Source organism: Eubalaena glacialis, chromosome 4 (genome assembly GCF_028564815.1).
Source record: "Eubalaena glacialis isolate mEubGla1 chromosome 4, mEubGla1.1.hap2.+ XY, whole genome shotgun sequence".
In the NCBI taxonomy this organism is placed as follows: Eukaryota; Metazoa; Chordata; class Mammalia; order Artiodactyla; family Balaenidae; genus Eubalaena; species Eubalaena glacialis.
This window is the reverse complement of record NC_083719.1, coordinates 53,266,031-53,285,890: the sequence shown is the minus strand read 5'-3', so window position 1 is coordinate 53,285,890 and position 19,860 is coordinate 53,266,031. Positions and strand designations below refer to the sequence as shown.

At 39.7% G+C, this 19,860-nt stretch overlaps 1 protein-coding gene across 3 annotated transcripts in view; it reads right to left on the bottom strand.

The window, feature by feature from the left end:
* MAST4 (microtubule associated serine/threonine kinase family member 4) overlaps window positions 1-19,860 on the bottom strand; it is a 563,146-nt gene that overhangs the window by 347,553 nt on the left and 195,733 nt on the right. For all 3 annotated transcript variants that reach the window (XM_061189315.1, XM_061189320.1, XM_061189316.1), the window contains exon 3: window positions 19,438-19,562. In XM_061189315.1, coding sequence (XP_061045298.1) covers window positions 19,438-19,562 — 125 coding nt within the window. The remainder of the gene's footprint in view (window positions 1-19,437; window positions 19,563-19,860) is intronic.

The following is a 19,860-nucleotide window of genomic DNA, read 5'->3' as shown; positions in this document are numbered from 1 at the left end:
GAGAAAGGCACCAGGAAAGAAAAATGCAGGGTGAAAGCAGCATCGGCTGGCACACAAGTGGTCTCTGGTGCGTCTGGAGTTAGGAATGCTCTCTCCTAACCCTGGGGGAAATCCTGGATCTCATTTAAAAAATATCCTCAGAAGAAGAGGATGTCATCAACCTGCTCATTTCCCAATAAAGTACAAAACTGCAGCTTTATGACTCTGGGCTCATCTCTTTTGCCTGGGTTCAATTTCCACAGCAGCGGAGAAAAGGCTCACCCGGGACACAGGCTCTACATCCAATATAATGCAGGCTCTCGCTGAGCTGTTTGAGATTTAGGTTATAACAGCTGAATGCAATTCCACTGGAACACAGAAGTTAAGGCAGAGAGAATGCATGTTTAAATATTCTGAGATACAAAGGTTATGCTAGAGGCTCAGGTACCATGACCAAACGGAGGGCAGAGAGGATGCTGTTAGTCTAAGTGAGGATTCCGGAGCACCTTGCATGTGCTGGCCCTGACCTAGGACAACAGAGGACACAGAGACACAGGCTCCTGAGAATCTGAAATTCACAGCGGGGACAGGCGGGTTAAAAAAATGACAACCAGCCAAACATTCCAACATAATACATATTTTTAACAATAGCTGAACACTCTCCTGAATTTGATTTCAACTCTGCATGATCTTCATCTTTAAAGTATTCTGAACCAGGAAACATGACTTACTTGATTTGGGGCTGTATATTCGACGTTATGTCAAACTGAGTTGCTCAAACACAAATTGAGCTTCGCAAGCCAGAGGGCCTGCCGAGAACTAGGAGAACAGGGCCCAGCATCTAGCATTTTAGTTCCTGCGCCATGCTTGCAGCACTACCCACCAGCCCTTCTGAGTGTTCCTTCGAAAAATTACTAACAGAAAACCTCCGGCAACATTTTGAAGCAGTGCTCCTCACAACAAAATTACCGACAAAATATGACTGAGTAATTCGATTCCTGTCTCTGGCTTCGTGAGGTGGAGACCATTGACGAGCCCAGGATAAGGATGTATTGGATGTTCCCACTTCATGATTGTCTGCAGAGTTGAAAAAGCACTTGACACAGGAGAAAGGGCAAGGGGAGGCAGGGGTCGTAAAGACCAGGGTGACACTCTAAACATCATCCTTGGGGCTACAGTCAACTGTTCTTTCCTAGTCTAGCCTCAAGGCAGAGGGAGGTAGACACTGCCATCTAGAGGCATGTAGGGATATCGGCTCTGACAGCAGCGCAGTCAACACGAAAGGGCAGTGGAAGTCTTGAGGAAGCAGCTGCCTGAGGGACACACTCGTTCAGGGACAGGTCCCCTGCTTGTGTGAGGAGAGGGCGTGCAAGGAGGAAATGCCCAACCAGACAGAGCCGCTCCAGCTCCACAATTCCCACGAGAGTAAGAATGGAAATTCCTCCGTGAGGGGGAAAGTGGGCACGAGGAATGAGGAGAATTGGAAGGGATCACCTGAATAAAAGATGGGTCAGAGGCGGCACCCAGGACAGAGGGCTAGCACCTTCTGAGACACAGAAACCTCTAGAGTTCCACTGCCAGAGTTATGAACCACAGACAAGGAAAATGAGCAGAAAGAAAGCCAGAGGGAGAACTTAAAATCCGACAGGTAATCAGCCCAAGACTGGCATCTTGGAAAGAAACAAGAGATGTGAGCAATGAAAAGTACATATGTGTTGTCATAAGATACTGAGATGCACATAAAGAAAAAGAAAATCTACGTTCAGAGAAACGATGTTAAGATTGGTTGTATATTATACATGATTTCTGTCCTAACCTCTTAAGAACATTTTCTAAATTTCCTATGGGAATTTACCATCCTATGATAGAAAACTAAACCTTACTTTTTTAAATTAAAGAACACAGAAGTTATCAAATCCTGAATTTCCCAATTGATTGACTGGATCTAAGATTCCTGGGATAGAAAGCTAAATAAAGTTCTACCTGATCAAAGCTGTGGTTTCATTTGCCCTGGTATCAGATTCCCAATCTTTCCCTCTTAATGAAGAGCTTTCTGCAGTGACAGACTCAGATGACGGTCATTATTCAGATGTGAGTCTGTCACATCCTTTAGCCTTGTGGGACAGGTTATGAGCTTCAAACTTTAGTGAGAACTGTTGCCACCAGCAACTTCAGCTGCATCTAATTTCATATCAAATTGAGATTTGCTTAAAGTGCCAGACGAGTGGGGACCATTCAGTCCTGTTCAAGCCTCTCCCTGCTGCAACAGGACGAGGAATCCAAGGGTTGTCAGGCCGCATGGATGAAAGGAATTGTTCCTGTACGCTGTCAGTGCCCATCCCCTTTCGAGCACACCCTTCTCATCAGCACAAAAGGCAGAGGATGCTCTGAATAACTCAGAATAAAGGCAGTATGGGAAAAGAGCTCATGCCAGCAAACTGGTGGGGTCGTTAACTTTTCACTTCTTTTGTGGGCTCTTGTGACACTGCCACCAAAAAGAGTTTCTACAGCAGAGGACATCTCTAGAGCTAGCGTGGCAGTTGGTGGCATTTATGATTTCACAGCTGCAAGTTATAAGGACGCTTGGTCACTCTCTTTGGGAAATCAAAGAAGCAGCCTCTGAGATTGGCAATGGAGTCTAATCTCCACATGGAGAGGGGGTGCCGGATCGCATACTCCCGCCTCCTGTCTCTGAAAGCATCCCCACAGAACTTACAGACCCGCTATCAGCAAGCTCCTGTTTCTTAGGCTGGTGGCGGCAACAATCCATGAGTCCAGCTCCAGGGACTGGAGGTCCGGGGTTATGTGTTGCACAACTCCGTGAAAACAATCCACATTAAAGCCGGGGTGAGTGGTGCCCTGACACCGTGCAGTGCACAGGCCCGGAGGCTGAACACAGAACCCCGGCAAAAGATGAAATGGTTCTCCCCCCACCACTGACAACCCAAAACAACTATGATTTTATAAAAGTAGCAGATGTTTAATGTTTTCACAACAGGGGGACTTCCCTGGTGGTGCAGTGGTTAAGAATCCACCTGCCAATGCAGGGGACACGGGTTCGAGCCCTGGTCCGGGAAGATCCCACATGCCATGGAGCAACTAAGCCCGTGAGCCACAACTACTGAAGCCCGCGTGCCTAGAGCCCGTGCTCTGCAACAAGAGAAGCCACCGCAATGAGAAGCCCGCGCACCGCAACGAAGAGTAGCCCCGCTCGCTGCAACTAGAGAAAGCCCACGCGCAGCAACGAAGACCCAACGCAGCCAAAAATTAAAAATAAATAAATAAAAATAATGTTTTCACGTGGGATGATTTTTTTCCCCCTCACTGGTTTTCAAAGAAAATGAGGAAGTTATTTCCAGAGATAATAAAAATATTAAAGCGAGGGGCAGTCTTTTAAATGTAACTGAAAATAAATTTAACCGCAAGAGTTATGAGGTTCCCCTACCAGCCCACTAGATGTTAGAAATAGCATGAAACTATAGGAGTTAGATTATATGATATAAATACAGGAAGACAAATCAAAGGAATAGGACAGAGTCAAGGAATAGACCCATAATATACTCAGGAATTTCGTATATCCTAAAAGTGGTATTAGAGATTGAAGGAAAGAGAAATTGTTTGGTAACAGTGTTGGAATAACTGGCTAGCCACTTGGAAAAAAGAATGATAAGCTGAACTGCTCTTTTACTCCTTAATAAAAATAAGTTCCAAGTAGATTAGAGATTTAAATATTAAAAACTAATGCATAAAGATATAAGAAAATATGAAATACTAGTGTTCAAATCTGAGAAGAAAAAATACTTTTCTAAGCATGACATGAAATCCAGAAGCCACTCAAAATTAATAAAATAGACAAGCCTCTGGCAAAATTAATCAAGAAAAAAAAAAAAAGAACGAGGGGGAGAAAACACAACTAAACAACGTTAAGAACAGGAAAGGAGTCAAAACTGGAGATGCCACACAGAATGAACATAATTTTCAAACTTAGTTTAGTTAAACAAATTCACACAAAATTACAAAATACCAAACTGACTCAAGAAGAAATAATCTGAATATTCTTATAAATATTAAAAAATTAGGTCAAAAATGTCCCCACAAAGAAATTATCAGGTGCAGATGACTTTACAGGCCACATTCAGAAGAGCCAAGAAAGAGATCCATCCATTCTTACACAGACTCTTCCAGAAATTAGAAAAGGAAGGAACTTTTCCTGTGATAGTAAAATTATTGTTTAGCAGACACTCCTTCCCTCACACTCCCCACCCCACTGATGCTGGATTTAACTATCCAGCTTTCGCCAATGGGCAGAAGTGATACTGGGTCAGTTCCAAGCCTGATCCTTAAGAAACAGTCAGTGTTTCAGCTCCCCCTTATAGGACTTTCCAACCTTCACCACGGGACAACCACACCCCAGGTACGTGCTGCTCTTCACCCTGGGCCCCAGAGTAAGACACATAGAGTACATGACTCAGACCTGCAGACTGGATGGAAGCCAAGCCAACTCACAGATCCGTGGCCCAAAGCAGCCACCCCAAGCCAACCCACAGACCCACAGGAAGAAATAAATATTACTGATGACTGCAACTGAGGAATTGTGCTTTATCATGCAGCATTATTGTAGTACTGTAGGAGTGACTGATACATTCCTATTCATTTTGTTGAGCTACCATAACCTAACAAATGCAATACAAGAAAGGAAAACTACAAGCTAATACCATTTATAAACACAGATGGCAAAACGCTAACAAAAATATTAGTAAGCTGGATGCAGAATAATATGAAATGTCCAAAATATTCTCTTTACGTTTAAGAACAACATAATATATGGCATCACCACTTTATTCAACATAATCCTAGAAGTTATGGTAAATGAAGTATGATTTTAAAAAAAGAAAGAAAAGCTATAAAGATTGGAAAAGGAAGAAGGCTGTAATTATTTGCAGATCATCACTGTCTACATTGTCTGCAAAAAACTCCCATTCCCCCAAATCTAAAGATGAGTAAGAGTCAGTAAGAATTAGCAAGGTTGATGAATTTAAAAATTAATATACAAGAGCCAATTCAATTTCCATACATTAGCAAATAGGTATACACGTTTATTTTTAAAAGATGTTATTTAAAATTCCTAAGAATAAATCTAACAAAGGATATATAAATTCTTTCAATAGAAAACAATAAAACCTTATTTAAAAACATTAAGGAAGTCCTAAGTAAATGGAGCAATATACTATATGCTCTAGAATAGTAAAACTAAACATCATAAAAATGTCAATTTCCGAAACTGGGCTCTAGATTTAACATAATTCTAATCAAAATCTTAATAAGCTTGCAGAACTTCACAAGTGATTTTATACAAAAGATAAGCATGCCCAAAATAGCCAATACTCAAAGAACAATGAAATAAGGGAGCTTTCTTGACCAGCTATTAATAAGACTTGTTACAGTAATTAAGAAAATGTGATATTGGCACAGGAATAGACAAATTAACCAATTACAGGATAGAGAGTCCAGAAAGAGAGAAACACACAAAGAATGCCTAATACTTAGCAGTTACCTGTGATATGTATTATGCTCTTTACCTTAACGACAATGCTGTCAGCATTAACCATTCCCGTTTTACTAATGAAGATACCAGGGCTCAACAAGGTTAAGTGACCACTGTCCAAAATTACTGAGCCAAGAAATGTCAGTCCTAGAATTCAGTCCTAAGTTTCCCAAGCCCAAACATGCCAGTCACTTTCATCATCTGTTATGTTTCGAAAAACAGTTAGCAAATAAAGCAAGGCAAAGGGCCTGTGTGCTAAGGATGATGGGAGCCCCACAAATGCGGAACAAAAATCTTAGCAGAAAAATAGGCAGCACACAACACCTGCCAGCAGAATTACGCAGTGACTGCGGTAAGAGGGGTTAAGAAGAAATGCTCTGCCCTTCTGAGCACATCACTCTGGAGTCACACCATGAGTCCACTTAATTGAGAAAGGTATATTGCAAGTCCTAGAGAATTAAGGTCATGGCACTAAAAGAGGTGGGCTGATTTCTGTGTGTCACGATTGGGAAAAAAAAACCCTAAACGTACTCAAATTAAAAGATGGGCACTCACTCTCAATAGAAAAAAATATACTCAAAACTCTAAAAGAAACTATAGAGAACAAAACTCTGTCTTCAAACAATATGGCCCCCAAATCATCAGGCAGAGGCATATTTAACACTCTACATACATAAGAAGTGGTGAGGATTTAAAATCAACAAATAGAAACACTATTTTTAAAGAACTGTAACAGAGGGTAAATTAGGAACACCATGTCCCATAAAGTTTGTTTGCAAAGAGCCATAATTCTTTGGTTGGGCTCTCAAATACTTATTTAGTTACTCCTATTGAAACTCCTATTAAAATGTTTTATGTTCTCAGTTCACTTAAAAGCTTGATTTTTCTTGGAGTTTGTTTATGCCTAACTTCCATGAATACAGACAGAATCATGCTTTAAATAAAAACGAAATACAAGAAAAATGGCATTTTAAAGAATGAAAATCAAATTAAAATCTAAATTGCAAATCATCTAACATGTATAAGAAAGCTAAATTAGAACTCCAAGAAATGCCAAAAGGGAATATATTTTTAAGGGCCATAAACAAAGCTATAATATTAATTGCAATAAGAAGCCTTATTTAAATGAAAAGCCCAAAACTAAGGATTTCATAAGCAATGTTTCTAATTTATATGCTTAACATGTTAACATTTGTTTCTGTCTTTTACATAGCTAACCAATTAAAGCATATTTCTAAAGAACGAATTTTATTTGCTGACAATTATTTGTTATCTTAGCTGTAATTCTGTAGCTTTTCAAACAACAAATAAATGAATATCTTACATCTGGAGGAGAAAACACAAAAAGTGATGGTATAATGTTTGAATACATGCAATTACTGGTATGTTACATTCTAATTAACATAATTAGCTTTGAAACAGTTCTCACAATAACTGTTAATATTTGTGTCAATTTAGTGGCAGTTAATGACATGTGTAGCAAAGAACTGCTATTCCTTCCATTTATAAGTAAAATATAAAAACCTTTCCAAAAAAGAAAAGGCAACCTCACTGAATATTCAAAACTTTTTAATCAATAAAACTCTACTCTGGCAGGCTTAGAGGAGAGACCTTATAGTTTATTCCAAGGATCTACAAACTGGAATATGGGCACCCCAGGGGGTACACAATATAACCAAATGGGGTTTAGGAAAAAATTAGAATACCAGTTTCCATTTTCTACGTCTCCTCTTTTTTTTGTTGGTTTTAGTACATAAGTTAGTATTCAGGCTGACAGTCAGCTGATATGCACCAGTTCTGGTGGCTAAAATACTTCCTTACAGGTTATCAAATAGCCATTGCCTCAAGCACTCTGAGTACATTCCACCTCTCCCATCACCTACCCCAGGACACCCTGGACCTCTTCATGAGGCAGCTAAATGGTTAACACCTGGCAAAACCCTACAGTAAATGTTCTCTTTAATGGTTTCCTAGTGGAGATGTACAGGTCTGTTAAAATATTTTTGAATACCCCCTCTGACTACATGTAAATCATTTTAAAATATATTCACACATTAGGGGATGCATACTCAAAATGTTTTACTGATGGTGTGAGCCAGCAAAAATATTAGAGACCCAACAGGCATCCTCTAACTTTGTTACACCTGGACAAACAATAGCTAAATTTGGCAATGACAAATAAATGATGGCAAGATTAGTAACATTTTCAGTAAAACTGATGTTAGTACCCTAAAGGTCCAACTATACAGGTACTGTGATACATGGTACACAAAATGCCAATCCGAAAGAAAGCAAATTATATTTGATACAAAAAGAAGACTCATGAAGCCTTTGTGTAATCCAATGAGAGGAATGAAAGGAAAGGAGTTGGGGTTTCTTTTTTTCTGGTTGCTTTTTTATTGTTTAGTGACTTCATCCCTAAAAGTGTACTTTATGTTGAAAACACCACATTATCCTTTCCCCATAACTTTTAATTTCAGACAAGCTTCATGCCTTACAAATTACCCTGCAGAAAACATAGTAGACCTGCAATTATCTGAAAACAATCAGAGAAACTTACCTTTATGAGGCCAGCGTCATCAATTCCTTAAACCATAAACTTCAGATATGCGTTTAATGAAACTCAAATTCCCTGGTTTAATAAACACATCAGCTTTCTGCTCTTGGACAAGATGATAACAGTTAACGTTATTGTGTTCTTCCTATGTGTTCCATGTGCCTTAACATGTACCATCTCACTTGATTCCAGCAACAACCACATAAGATAGGTACCACTAATATTCCCATTTTTCAGAGGCACAGAAAGGTTGCATTCCTTGGCCAAGGTCACACATCTACTATGTGGTAAAGCCCAGATGCCAATCCAGGCAGCCTGGCTCTGGAGCCCACACTCTTAAACATAACTCTAAACTGCCTATAGTAATTAAATTCTAAGTCAAGTGCTTGTAAAAAATGATCACAATTTAGATAAAGGCCACTGAAGTGCACTGTCTCTCCAGACAAGAGGAAAGGGCTGACCCAAGGTCTGTTCCATCCATAAAATTCTCCAGTTTCAGGATTCATTTTCAGAAGCAAGGCTCTCAAAGGTGAATTAAAATGTAGAGCGGTCCTATGGACGCGACCTAATATAAACCCATGATATTTCACCTAGTGTCATTTCTAAAAGTCCATCCAATGAAATATTTAGGCTCACATCTTCACCAGCTACAGACCATTTCCCTGGGCTCTTTAGGCAACCAGACCATTTGGAGATGAGGAGGGGAGCGGGAGAAGGCAAGCAGAGAAACCCTTACAGTTTTATGTGATAAATGCTTTGGTTCAGACATGCACAATTCAAAGGAGAATTGGCATGAGGATGGGGAGAGACATCAGGGAAGGCTTCCTGGAAGAGGAAGTGCACATGCTAAAATACAGACAGGTAATGGCCAGGAAGAAAGAAGGGAGGTGCATAGAGAGGTGTTTTCTTTCCAGAACAAGGTAGGACATGAGACTAGGAATCTAATGCCCTTTGGGGAATGGTAGGTGGTTCACTACTGCCCAAGTTATTTTGCCGAACTTCAGAAGCACTTGAAGATGAGAAACCCCTCGACTCTCCATCAAGTGAATCTGTCAAGGGGACGGATGTTCCAGCAAATGGGGAAAACAAAGACATTTCTTAACAACATTTTGATCAGAGCTATGTAAAAAGGGGAACAAAATGTTATGACTGGTTCATATTATTTATCAGGCTAAAACTTATCACTGCTTGTGTCTAGGAACCAAAAAAGAAAAAAAAAAAAAAAAGAAGAGCAAATGACTTACACTTATACAAACAAGCAAGGAAACAAACATACTTAACTGAGCACCTATATAAGCTAAGCAGGGGGGGCATCTATAATGAAAGAAAAACAAATAGGTCTCATGCAATGAAGAGATTTCACAGGAGTTCTAGAAGAAGCATCCATTCTTGCAAAAAAAAATGATAACTGTATACCCCTGTTTTCTTGAGGATATATACATCTATGGCATACTGAAGCCCAGTTATTACTTAGTGAATGTAGAATTCTACAGTGCAAACAGTAATGCAGTATCTAGGATTCTTAGATGGTTAGGATATACACCATCAGGAGAACAATTCAAGTTTTAGTGGTGGATCATATCTTGGATAGGAAGGTAGAGAGACAAAGAAAAACAAGTAAAAGAAAGAAGAAACAGAAATTAGGGCTCTAAGGAAGCCAACTTGCAGGAGAAATAGGGCTTAGAATGACTATCAGTCCTACTATGAGGTGAGGATTACCAAAACTTAAGCGAGAGCTTTATGCCTTTTCATACATTTGTAAAAATGCTCTCTGCTACTCAGCACCCGTTCTTTAAGTGTTTTCTTTAAATGAAGGTGGATGTGCCATGAACAATAAAACAAAGTATTTAGTATATCACAAATAGCTACGGTGGACCTGCCACATGGTTCTACTCTTAAAAAAGAGAAAATAGCAGTGTCAAATCACAAAGAAAAGATCTCATAATCCCTTGAGCCATTATTAACATCTAGTCAATGAATCTAACAAATATAAAGACTTATTTCCTTATGGCTAAAATACCTGAAGGTTAGAGGCTTTCTACCTGAGAGACTTCCTAAGTAAAAAGGCATCATTTGATGGGGTCTTTGAAGGCTCCCCATCTACCTCATGCAGACATTCTTCTCACTAAAAGATAGATGGTGGCAATCCTGGTGATCTTCTAGGGTTCAAATTAAGTCAGAAATCATTCTATCACTTATACCCATGAGCTTCCAGGTCTTCATGTGGTCCTTTGCCTCCCCGACTATTCTAGAAACATCATGTTAAGAAGAAACATCACTGTCCAAGTCACATTGTTCACTTTATCTACTACGCCCCAACCCATTCCACGATGGACATAATTCCACTATGCGTTGAAGCTTGCCCAACCAAAACCTTCCAGAACCTGCAGCCCATATCATTCCTCTAAGTCTAGGAATACACTGCAAACTATCCAGCCCGTAATCATCTTCTATTTTGCTCTCTAATTTCTCAGAAGCCTTATTTCAACTATCTTGGAAATTCCTTAAAAAGCAAGACCATGTGTGACATCTTTTCTATATAGGTTTTAACACCAGCTGTATAATAGGGACTTCATTAATAATCAATTAACTGCTTAATGAGCATAATGAAGAATACACTGATTCAGAATCCAGTACCACAGATTGATACTGTGGGTACCAATGAACAAGGAATAAGTATAATTACCAATACTGCTCATTCTTAACTAAACACCCAAGTATTCTAGAAAAATAAGGTAAGAAAGACATTGAAGTATGTTAGCTTTCCCAGAGCCACAATGACCAGGAATTTCCTGGTTAAATAATAATTGGTGGTTAAATAATAATTTTTCGTTTCTCCCAAGAAAGGAAATGTTACATCCCAATACCTTCCCTCCCACAAACCACTGTCTAATTACTATGGGTTTCTTGGTTTCGGAACTGCAGAATTCTTTTGACACATTAAGATAGCAAATAGGCAAGTGCTGTAATTTTACCACAGGGGCAAAAGGACACCAGAAAGGACAAGCTGTGTCACACCAGGAGTCCACCAGAGCGGCACACCAAGGGACAATTCCATGATGACAGCTATGACTGTTTCACCACCTTTATCTCCGCCATGTCACCAGACACACAACCCGATCAAATCCTTGACAGCCCAACCGTTCAACTAGCCTGGGCTCCAGAAACTATCAAAACTTGGAATTAAGACCGCCTCGAGAGAGTTCCCTGCTGGCCTAGTGCTTAGGATTCCGGGCTTTCACTGCCATGGCCCGAGTTCAATCCCTGGTCAGGGAACTGAGATCCTGCAAGGCGCTCAGCGTGGCCAAAAAAAAAAGACCTCCACAACATTTCTTAATAAACCACCATTACCTAAGTACAAAACAGTACATACCAGGCACTGCCCTTGGTGCTAAAGATACAGGGAGGATAAGACAGCTGAAGTGCCAGCACTCTCCACTCTCTGGATCATTTCATAACGCTTGGTAAACAGGTTGGCCAGGTCCGAAATATTAATAGGTATACCAGTTGGGTAGGTGGGTAGTAAGTGAAACCTAATTTCTCTCTCTCTCCCTCTTTCACACACACACACACACACACACACACACAGTATTGTATTATAAATCTGTTTTGCTCCCCTCTATGATGGTAAGCAATTAAAAGTGAGCCTGCATTTCCACTCTGTAAACCCACAGAATATTTATGGATGCCATTCATCTCACTGACTCTCAAATGCCTTTGGTGACAAGAAGCCCACACTTGCCCAGTCTGTCCAGGCACACCCACACAGAGAGCCGCAGGCACCCCGTCCTTCCCAGGAAGGACAACACATACATATGGTAATGAACATTTTTTTAACCTCTGCAAAATGTAAAGAAGAGCAAACTGGGACTGAAAGTTTTAGGCAACTACTTCTGGGTGGAATTCCATCTTAGAAAAAAACTCTTCCCCCCTCCCCAAATAAGTAGTAGTTCTTCACTCATTCATAGTCGAAATCACAATGCACTTCACCTGTTTTCTGCTAATTATTCTCACGGCACCCAGGCACATGTATAGCAAGGATGCACATTTAGAGTTCCTTTTCCCAGAAGCAGTGGTTGGATTATAGCAAGGATTTTACAGAACATTTTTAAGCTGAGTTTTGATTAACAGACTCCCACTAAACCAGCTACCCTGTGGATGGGCCCAGGTGAGCCTATAATGAGATTTATCTTCATGGATTAGGCCTGACCTATAATAATCTGCTCAGGGGTCCCTACTGCTATTTCAGCCCTGAGTTATGAAAATTCATCCCTTTACTATCAATAGAACCTAGCTCAGAGGGTAATAACTAGATGTATTATTCCTGGAATACAAGCACTCCTGAGACTTTGATTATAATGTCCACAGCTGAAGGCACTATTTCACTATTGAGATTACTACTTTCCAGATGAAAAAAGTTCTGATCTGTGGAATAATGCCTTCAGCTACATACACTGTAATCATACTCAGCAGTTCTCGCATCCCAAGAGCAATACAGGTTACCAACAGTTGGTATGGTAAGCTGATTTAGGGAATGGAAGGAAGAAGTTACAGGAGAAAGCACAGATAACCCTAATTTCATATTTGCTTTATCTGGGGGCTTTGCTGTAACAGTTTGACATGTCTAAAAGCCATATCAACTTCACTAAAAATAAAAACTACATTAAAAAAAAGAGTAATTGTTTTTCACCTAACAAACCAGCAAACTTGGTTTTTGGGTCAGTGTGGGTGACGGTTTGGAATACTGACTGCTGGCCAGAGTGTAGTGAGATGTGATTTCTCAGTATATGGAAGCACACATTTGTACAGTATTCCTAGAAACAATTTAGCAAGAGTATGGAAAACCTATATAACGCTCATATCCTTTGTCACAGTAATCCCCTCCGAGAATCTACCCTGAAAAACCAGTCAGAGGTGAACACAGACTTATTAAAAGCCTGCTCATTACCATTATTTTCAATAGGAAAAACTTGGAAATAACCTAAAAGGGGAAGTAGTGTAATAAATTGTGAGAAATCCATACATTGGAGTATTATGCAGCCTTTAAATTGAGCCATGATGGCTAAGGAGAAAAGCTAATTCACAGTTGTATCCTACAGCTTTTGTTATGCAATTTATCCAAGGACATTCAAATTGTTCCTACATCAATATTTAACACTCACTCACTCAGAGTTAACTAATTGGACTTCGGCACAGGTTTTTGTTTTTGAGCTATAAGGCTAATGAAGTATTGATATAATATTAAATGACTGCAAATAAAGTCTGCACCCTAAATAAATGCTGACATTATGTCGGTACATTCTGCATGAATTAAAAAGGGAAAATGCACTTTTGCATACATTTAGTGAATTTTCCCTTACTCTTCATCATGCACTTTTGCAAATGGAAAGATGAATATTCATCAAGCCTCTTTGAATATATTACAGTTTAAATAGTTTGATTTTAATATTTATAGTACATCATGAAACATAATTTTTCCATTACAAGAAATGGATACGATGTCAAAAGAGGTCCACTGACAAAACATAAAATTATACCACTTAACCTAATATTAAAAATTGAAAAACAATATCTGAAAGCACTTCCCCCCTTCAAAATAGTTAACTGCTCTAGAAAAATAACTTTCAGTTCGTTGGGTTGGTGAATTTAGAGTGAAAGTGAGAAAGAAACTACAAGGTGGTCCACCATCATGCAAAAAGCTAAGGACAAAAAGGTTAAACTTCTACTCAAATCAAAGATCTGATTTCCTCCCTTCTGAGAATACCACTCCAGCTAATAAGCCCAGCTGACAACCCCCAAGAAACAATTTTTTTTGCCAACCCCAGGAACACCGATGTCAGCACTTCTTGAGTCACAGGCACTGTGCAAAGTAGTGCACAAGAGTTTGCTCATTTATTCCTCACAATAAACTTATGAGGTGGCTACAACCATTAGCCCCACTTCACAGATGAACAAACTGAGGCTCACACAGCTAATAAGTTGTAGAAACTGGAGGTGATCTCTTAAACACTCTGCTTTTTCCCCCTCATTCTCATTGTCCAACTGAATAATTACAGTTTAATTCCTGAACATAGTTTCCAAAGTTAACTGCTCTTTGGCTTGAAGAACATCTTCTTGATTAGGCTAAATAATAAAAATCTAAAAGGTGAAATACAGATTAAAAACAAAAAAATAAACAAGAGTCTGTTCTAGGGCACTTAAAAGGTCCGGAAAGGAAATATATTCACTTACACATTCAACAAGCCTTTACTGAGCACCTACTATGTGCCAAGCACTGTTCTACCTCCCAGGGAAATAGTTGGAAGAACAGAAAAAAATATCTCTGCTCTCAAGAATTTTTCATCAGAATAATAGGAGATATATAACAAGCAAATTATGCGGTGTATTGGAAGGAGACAAAGCTATTGAGAAAAGTGGGTGAAATGGGGTGTGTGGCATGCAGTGCGGGAAAGACTTTCAAACAGGATGGTCAAGGAAGCCCTCAATAAGAAAGAATGTGGCAGGGATGCTCACAAAAATCAAAACAGATGAGGCTCATGATTCAAATCAAACAGAAAACTGGAGAAAAATACTGGAAACCAATTTTCACTGTGCTTCTGCCATCCATCTATTACTCCAAAGTACAAAAGAAGTGAATATTTCTTATAATGGCCACATATACCATTTCTAAACTTTAATCATCAAGGCTTACAACCTTATTTTCCTATGGAAAAATAAGTTACCCCTGGTCCTGTTTTGCCTCCTGAAATTTCCATCTTTCTTGCCAGAAAGCAGCATCTATATAAATCCCCTGCTTTTGACGACTATGACTTCTTTGATAAACTACCCATGTGTGTGGGGAGGGACAGAAAGATGGAGGAAGCAAATGGGGAAATGAGTTTTCCCCTCTTCAGATTAATGTATACAAAGTACACATCTGACACTTCATCGGCACCCCCCGCTGGTGCCCCAGCAGGCGGACACTGGCTGAGCATGTATTCTGCCAGCTACCAGGCTACTTAGGATGAATTGGCAATGTGCCATTTATCAGAAATGCCCAGTGTGTCTGGGAGACAGAATACAACTCCATTTACCATTGCCATGGAAAACTAGATACTTCCTCCTAGGAATTAACCTCCTCCTTGAGAAGGTAGTTAGCATTACTTTGAAGCTTGCCTATGGCATTTAAATCACAATAGGTCATGCATTTATTGAAATTCATACCTCCCCAACCACGGGCCTTCATTTATATCTTCCTAACATATGACTACCACTCAGGTGGACGGTCTATACTTTTCTGACATGCTCTGTTGCTGTGCTGAATGTAAAACTGTGCTATGAAGTGTAATCTTGTCCTTTGGACATAAACCACCTTGATTCTGATTTTACCCATTTTTCCACACTTGAACACATACTTCCCTCTTCAAATAATCAACAAAATACTTAAACCAGTGTGGCTGCATGACTGCTTACAAGCAGGTTAAGGAAATTTCCTTGAAGGTGGACACTGATAATTTCTTCAGAATTCTGTCACTGTATTTTTCGAACAGCTGATATGGAACTAAACGGGATTCGGCCCACTACATGGGCTTGGAGGCTAATCACGATTGTAAGATGCACACTGGAGAGCAAAACCAAAAGGGCTTTAGATGGATGGTCTTAGTAGATGGTCCATTACAGCATACAGAATCACATCATCACTCTCACCTTGCAAGTAAAGCGATCTGTCACTTTTCACTAATGATTATCCGTTCCGTCAACATTATTTACTGAATGCCTCCTACATATAAGGTGCTGTGTTAGGAACAGCGAGGAGTAGAAAGTCAGATCAGACAGGAATTCTGCCCTCAAGGAGCTTGCAGTCTAGCAGGGGGATATCAGGAATAAACACAAAGAACTAAAACAAAGGTGGACCTTGATAAATGCTAAGAAGAGTCAGGAGGAAGGTCAACTTACAGCTCTAAGATGGGGGCAACAAGGATTAGGATAGTGGCCAGGAGAGAAGATTAGAGTGAAGCATGTTCTACCATACAATGCAGCTCCAGAAACATCACACTTATTTAGAAGAAAAAGGGGGGGGGGGCGGGAAGAAAAAGAAAAAGTTCTAATAGGTGTACATTAACACCCCTTCAGCACCATTCTCTGTCAAATCTGTTAGTTGTAATAGGCAGGGATAATTTAGATGTAATCCAATCCAAGAAACATAGATTAACTTGAATGGTTCTGCACAGGGTACCAAAAGCAGGCAAAGTCATGAAAGTATACTGAGTGACATATTGAAATAAGCGATATGGCAGAGAAACCTGAGCAGATTGCTGCCGAACAATGAGGAAATCAAGACTGTGCTGTGCCTGGCAGCTCTCCTACAGCTGCAGCTGCTCATGTTACGACAGAAGGCTGGGGACAGAAGACATGGTCAAACAGCCTGCAAATAAGTTTTCTTTAGACTGCAATTAGGAAGTAAGGAAACCTCTGAAGAAAAGATATGATGAGGGTTACACTTTAAACCTTCACTGTCTAGTAGAAAATGGTTAGTCACAGTCTGGCTTCTGTGCCCAAGCTTACCCATAATATGTTAATAACAGAAGTATTAATATTGCTAACATTTGAGACTTGTTAGGTGCCAGGTACTATTTTAAGTTTGCTCTCTACGGCATTTTAGCATTTTCTCTAGTTTTTCTCCTAAACGCTATAAAAACTCACACGGTAAATAAGCTGGTAAGTTAAGTGACTCTTTGATGTCACTGGACCGATTTTAGGGGGTACTCTCATGTTTTCTATTAGTAGTTCTCCTTGTTTTTGTATCATATTCCCAAATATCTTAGGTCACCTGACATGTGTTTTATCAATGAATCAATCAGTTTCTATGCCTGAGTACATAACTACCAGTATTAGGTACATTACTTTGTAACAATGTTGTTTTAATTAGAATGATTTACCTGGCAATAAACATACAGGATTACTATTTACGCGTTAAGAATAACATTGCAGTGGCCCCCAAAGCACTTCTGTTTAAAAAAAAATCACTGACTGTGAGGAATTTTCCTCTTTCCTTAAAAAGTAAATGCTTACAGTAAAATAAGCTTTTAATAAAATTTCCCAAGAAGAAAAAGTAACTTTGAACTTGGGAATGGGATGAAGGAAAATGCTAAAATGCATCACTTTAACTGTACCTTTAAAAATAAGTCCCAAAATTTTCATGGAAAGGAAAAGATAAATTTTAGTTTAAAGATCATAGTCAATTTTGAAGTCATAAAATATCCTCAAAGAAACTTTTTTAGGGATAATTACTCAGTATATTCAGAATCTTTATAATTCTGAAACTAGAAACAGGGAATTCCAAAGTTGAATTCCAGAGACTGGAATAGGTCTTTTGATCTTGCAGTTTGCAGATGAGCTGATAAAATCTGAGAAACTAAGCAACTGCTCAAGTTTATACAGCTACTTAATGACAAAAGCAGGATTAGAGGTTAGACCTAAATCAAATCTCTCTATATTATTGAATGATTCCCAAATATCCCACATAATTTACTACCAATGCATAAAATTATAAGGCACCATAATGCACTGACATATATTATTTGTATCATCATCAGTAAAAGACATTTAAAAATCTATTCCATTACCATACAACCCTACCACCGATGCAAAAGTAACCTGTATAGGGGCTTCGCTGGTGGCACAGTGGTTAAGAATCTGCCTGCCAATGCAAGGGACACAGGCTCGATCCCTGGTCCGGGATGATCCCACATGCTGCAGAGCAACTACGCCCGTGCACCACAACTACTGAGCCCGCGCTCTAGAGCCCGTGAGCCACAACTACTGAGCCCGCGTTCCACAACTATTGAAGGCTGCATGCCTAGAGCCTGTGCTCTGCAACAAGAGAAGCCACTGCAATGAGAAGCCCGCACACTGCGACAAAGAGTAGCCCCGGCTCGCTGCAACTAGAGAAAGCCCGTGTGCAGCAACGAAGACCCAACGCAGCCAAAAATAAATTAAATAAATTAATTAATTTTTTTTTAAAAAAGTAACCTGTATAGACTTCTAGGCTCTGCCAAAGGTTAAAGCTGAAAAGTAATGGGCCCACTGGAAAACAAAATTCTAGTAAGCATCATGGTTAAAAATAAAAGTCTACGTTACTTTTTTTAAAAAAAGGAATGTAGGGGTCCATGCTGCTAACAAATGCACAAATATTTATGCCATGGGCCAACTTGTAGATGTGGAGAGAGTGCTGGAGATGGAATAATGACCATTTTCAATGATTCTAGAAAAGAAGGACCCAGGCAAGAATCACCAATGAATATGAAATCTAAAGGAAACTTTTGATGAGGAGAAACATGTTTGCATGGCCTCAAGGTATCTCCCCCACCCCCAAAGGCTTATCGATTGTAAGAGAAAAGTTCTAACTACAGTGGAGAAACCGGCCAATCCCTTGACTGGGTGAAAAAAATTCGCATCATAATGAGGGGCAGATGGACATCATGCACCTGCCCATGGCATGACCTGAAAGGACACGACATCACCAATGTCACATTCTGGCCTGGAACGCAAAACCCGCAGCCCACCATGAGAAAACATCAGACATACCAGACACTGTAATATGAGAAATATTCCAATAAAAAATAAGGTGGCAGTGTTGCATAGTCTTCATAAATGACGATGTCATAAAAGGCAAAGAAACGCTGTGGAGAGGTTCCAGAGTAGAGGATAATTAAGTGGCATCCATGACCCTAGACTGGATCCTCTACTGGAGGAGGAAAAATACTATAAGGGACATTATTGGGCCAAATGATAAAAATAAAATACAGATGGCAGAGTAGATAAAAGACTTCTTTCATGCATAAATTTAATGAAGTTGATAACTGTGATAACAAAAGGCCATGATATAGATAACCTACTCTCAAAGAGTTCAAAAAAATTATATGTGTGTATACGTGTGTGTGTATACATATACACATATATATACACAGAGAGAGAAAGCAAACAGTACAGCAAATAGGGCAGGAGGTTAATACTTGAACCCAGGCAAAGGATCAACTGGAGTTCTATGTATTTGTCTTATTCTTGCAAATTCCTATAAGTTTGAAATTATTTTCAAATAAGAAGTTAGAAAAAAAAAAAAGCTTAGAAACATTTTCATTTCTTTTGAGGGAAAAGTTGAGACAGCATTAAGTTTACAGAAATATTCCAACTTAGGTTGGGGGGACTTGGAAAAAATTACCAAGCTGAAAGCAAGGAATTTCACGTTGCCAAATCTGTGCTTAACGTAAATGGTAGCTTTAACTTCATATCTCGAACAATAAACTCAGAACAGTCCCTAGGGTGGTGGTGAGATGGAGCAAACCCAACCCACCGCAGACAGTCCGAGGACACTCACCGGGCTGGCCGTGAGCAAGGGCGCCGACTGGCCCAGGACCTGGCTGCGCATGCGCACGAGGTTGGACGTCTCTGCAGAGGTTGCCCAGGCCTGCCCCGCCACCGGGTTTGGAAGGAGGTACCTCCCTGTTGGAGTTAAAGAGAAGACAGTATGAGTAGCAGGCAGAATGGCAGTGCTTCCCTAGAAATGGCATCCTTCTTCTATACCACTTCTGCCATACGTTGCAATTACATTGATTTATAGCAACCGGAAGCAAATTGTTTTAATTAAGTTGGGAGATCTAGTTGCAAGTTCTGACCGTGATTTTCCACATAAACCCAGGTAAACCTCTTCACCTCCAGCATCTGTAGCTTCTTGTTACTGTGCTGAGGATATATATATAAGTATACAAAGCATTCTTACCATCGTAGAAATAAACATGTG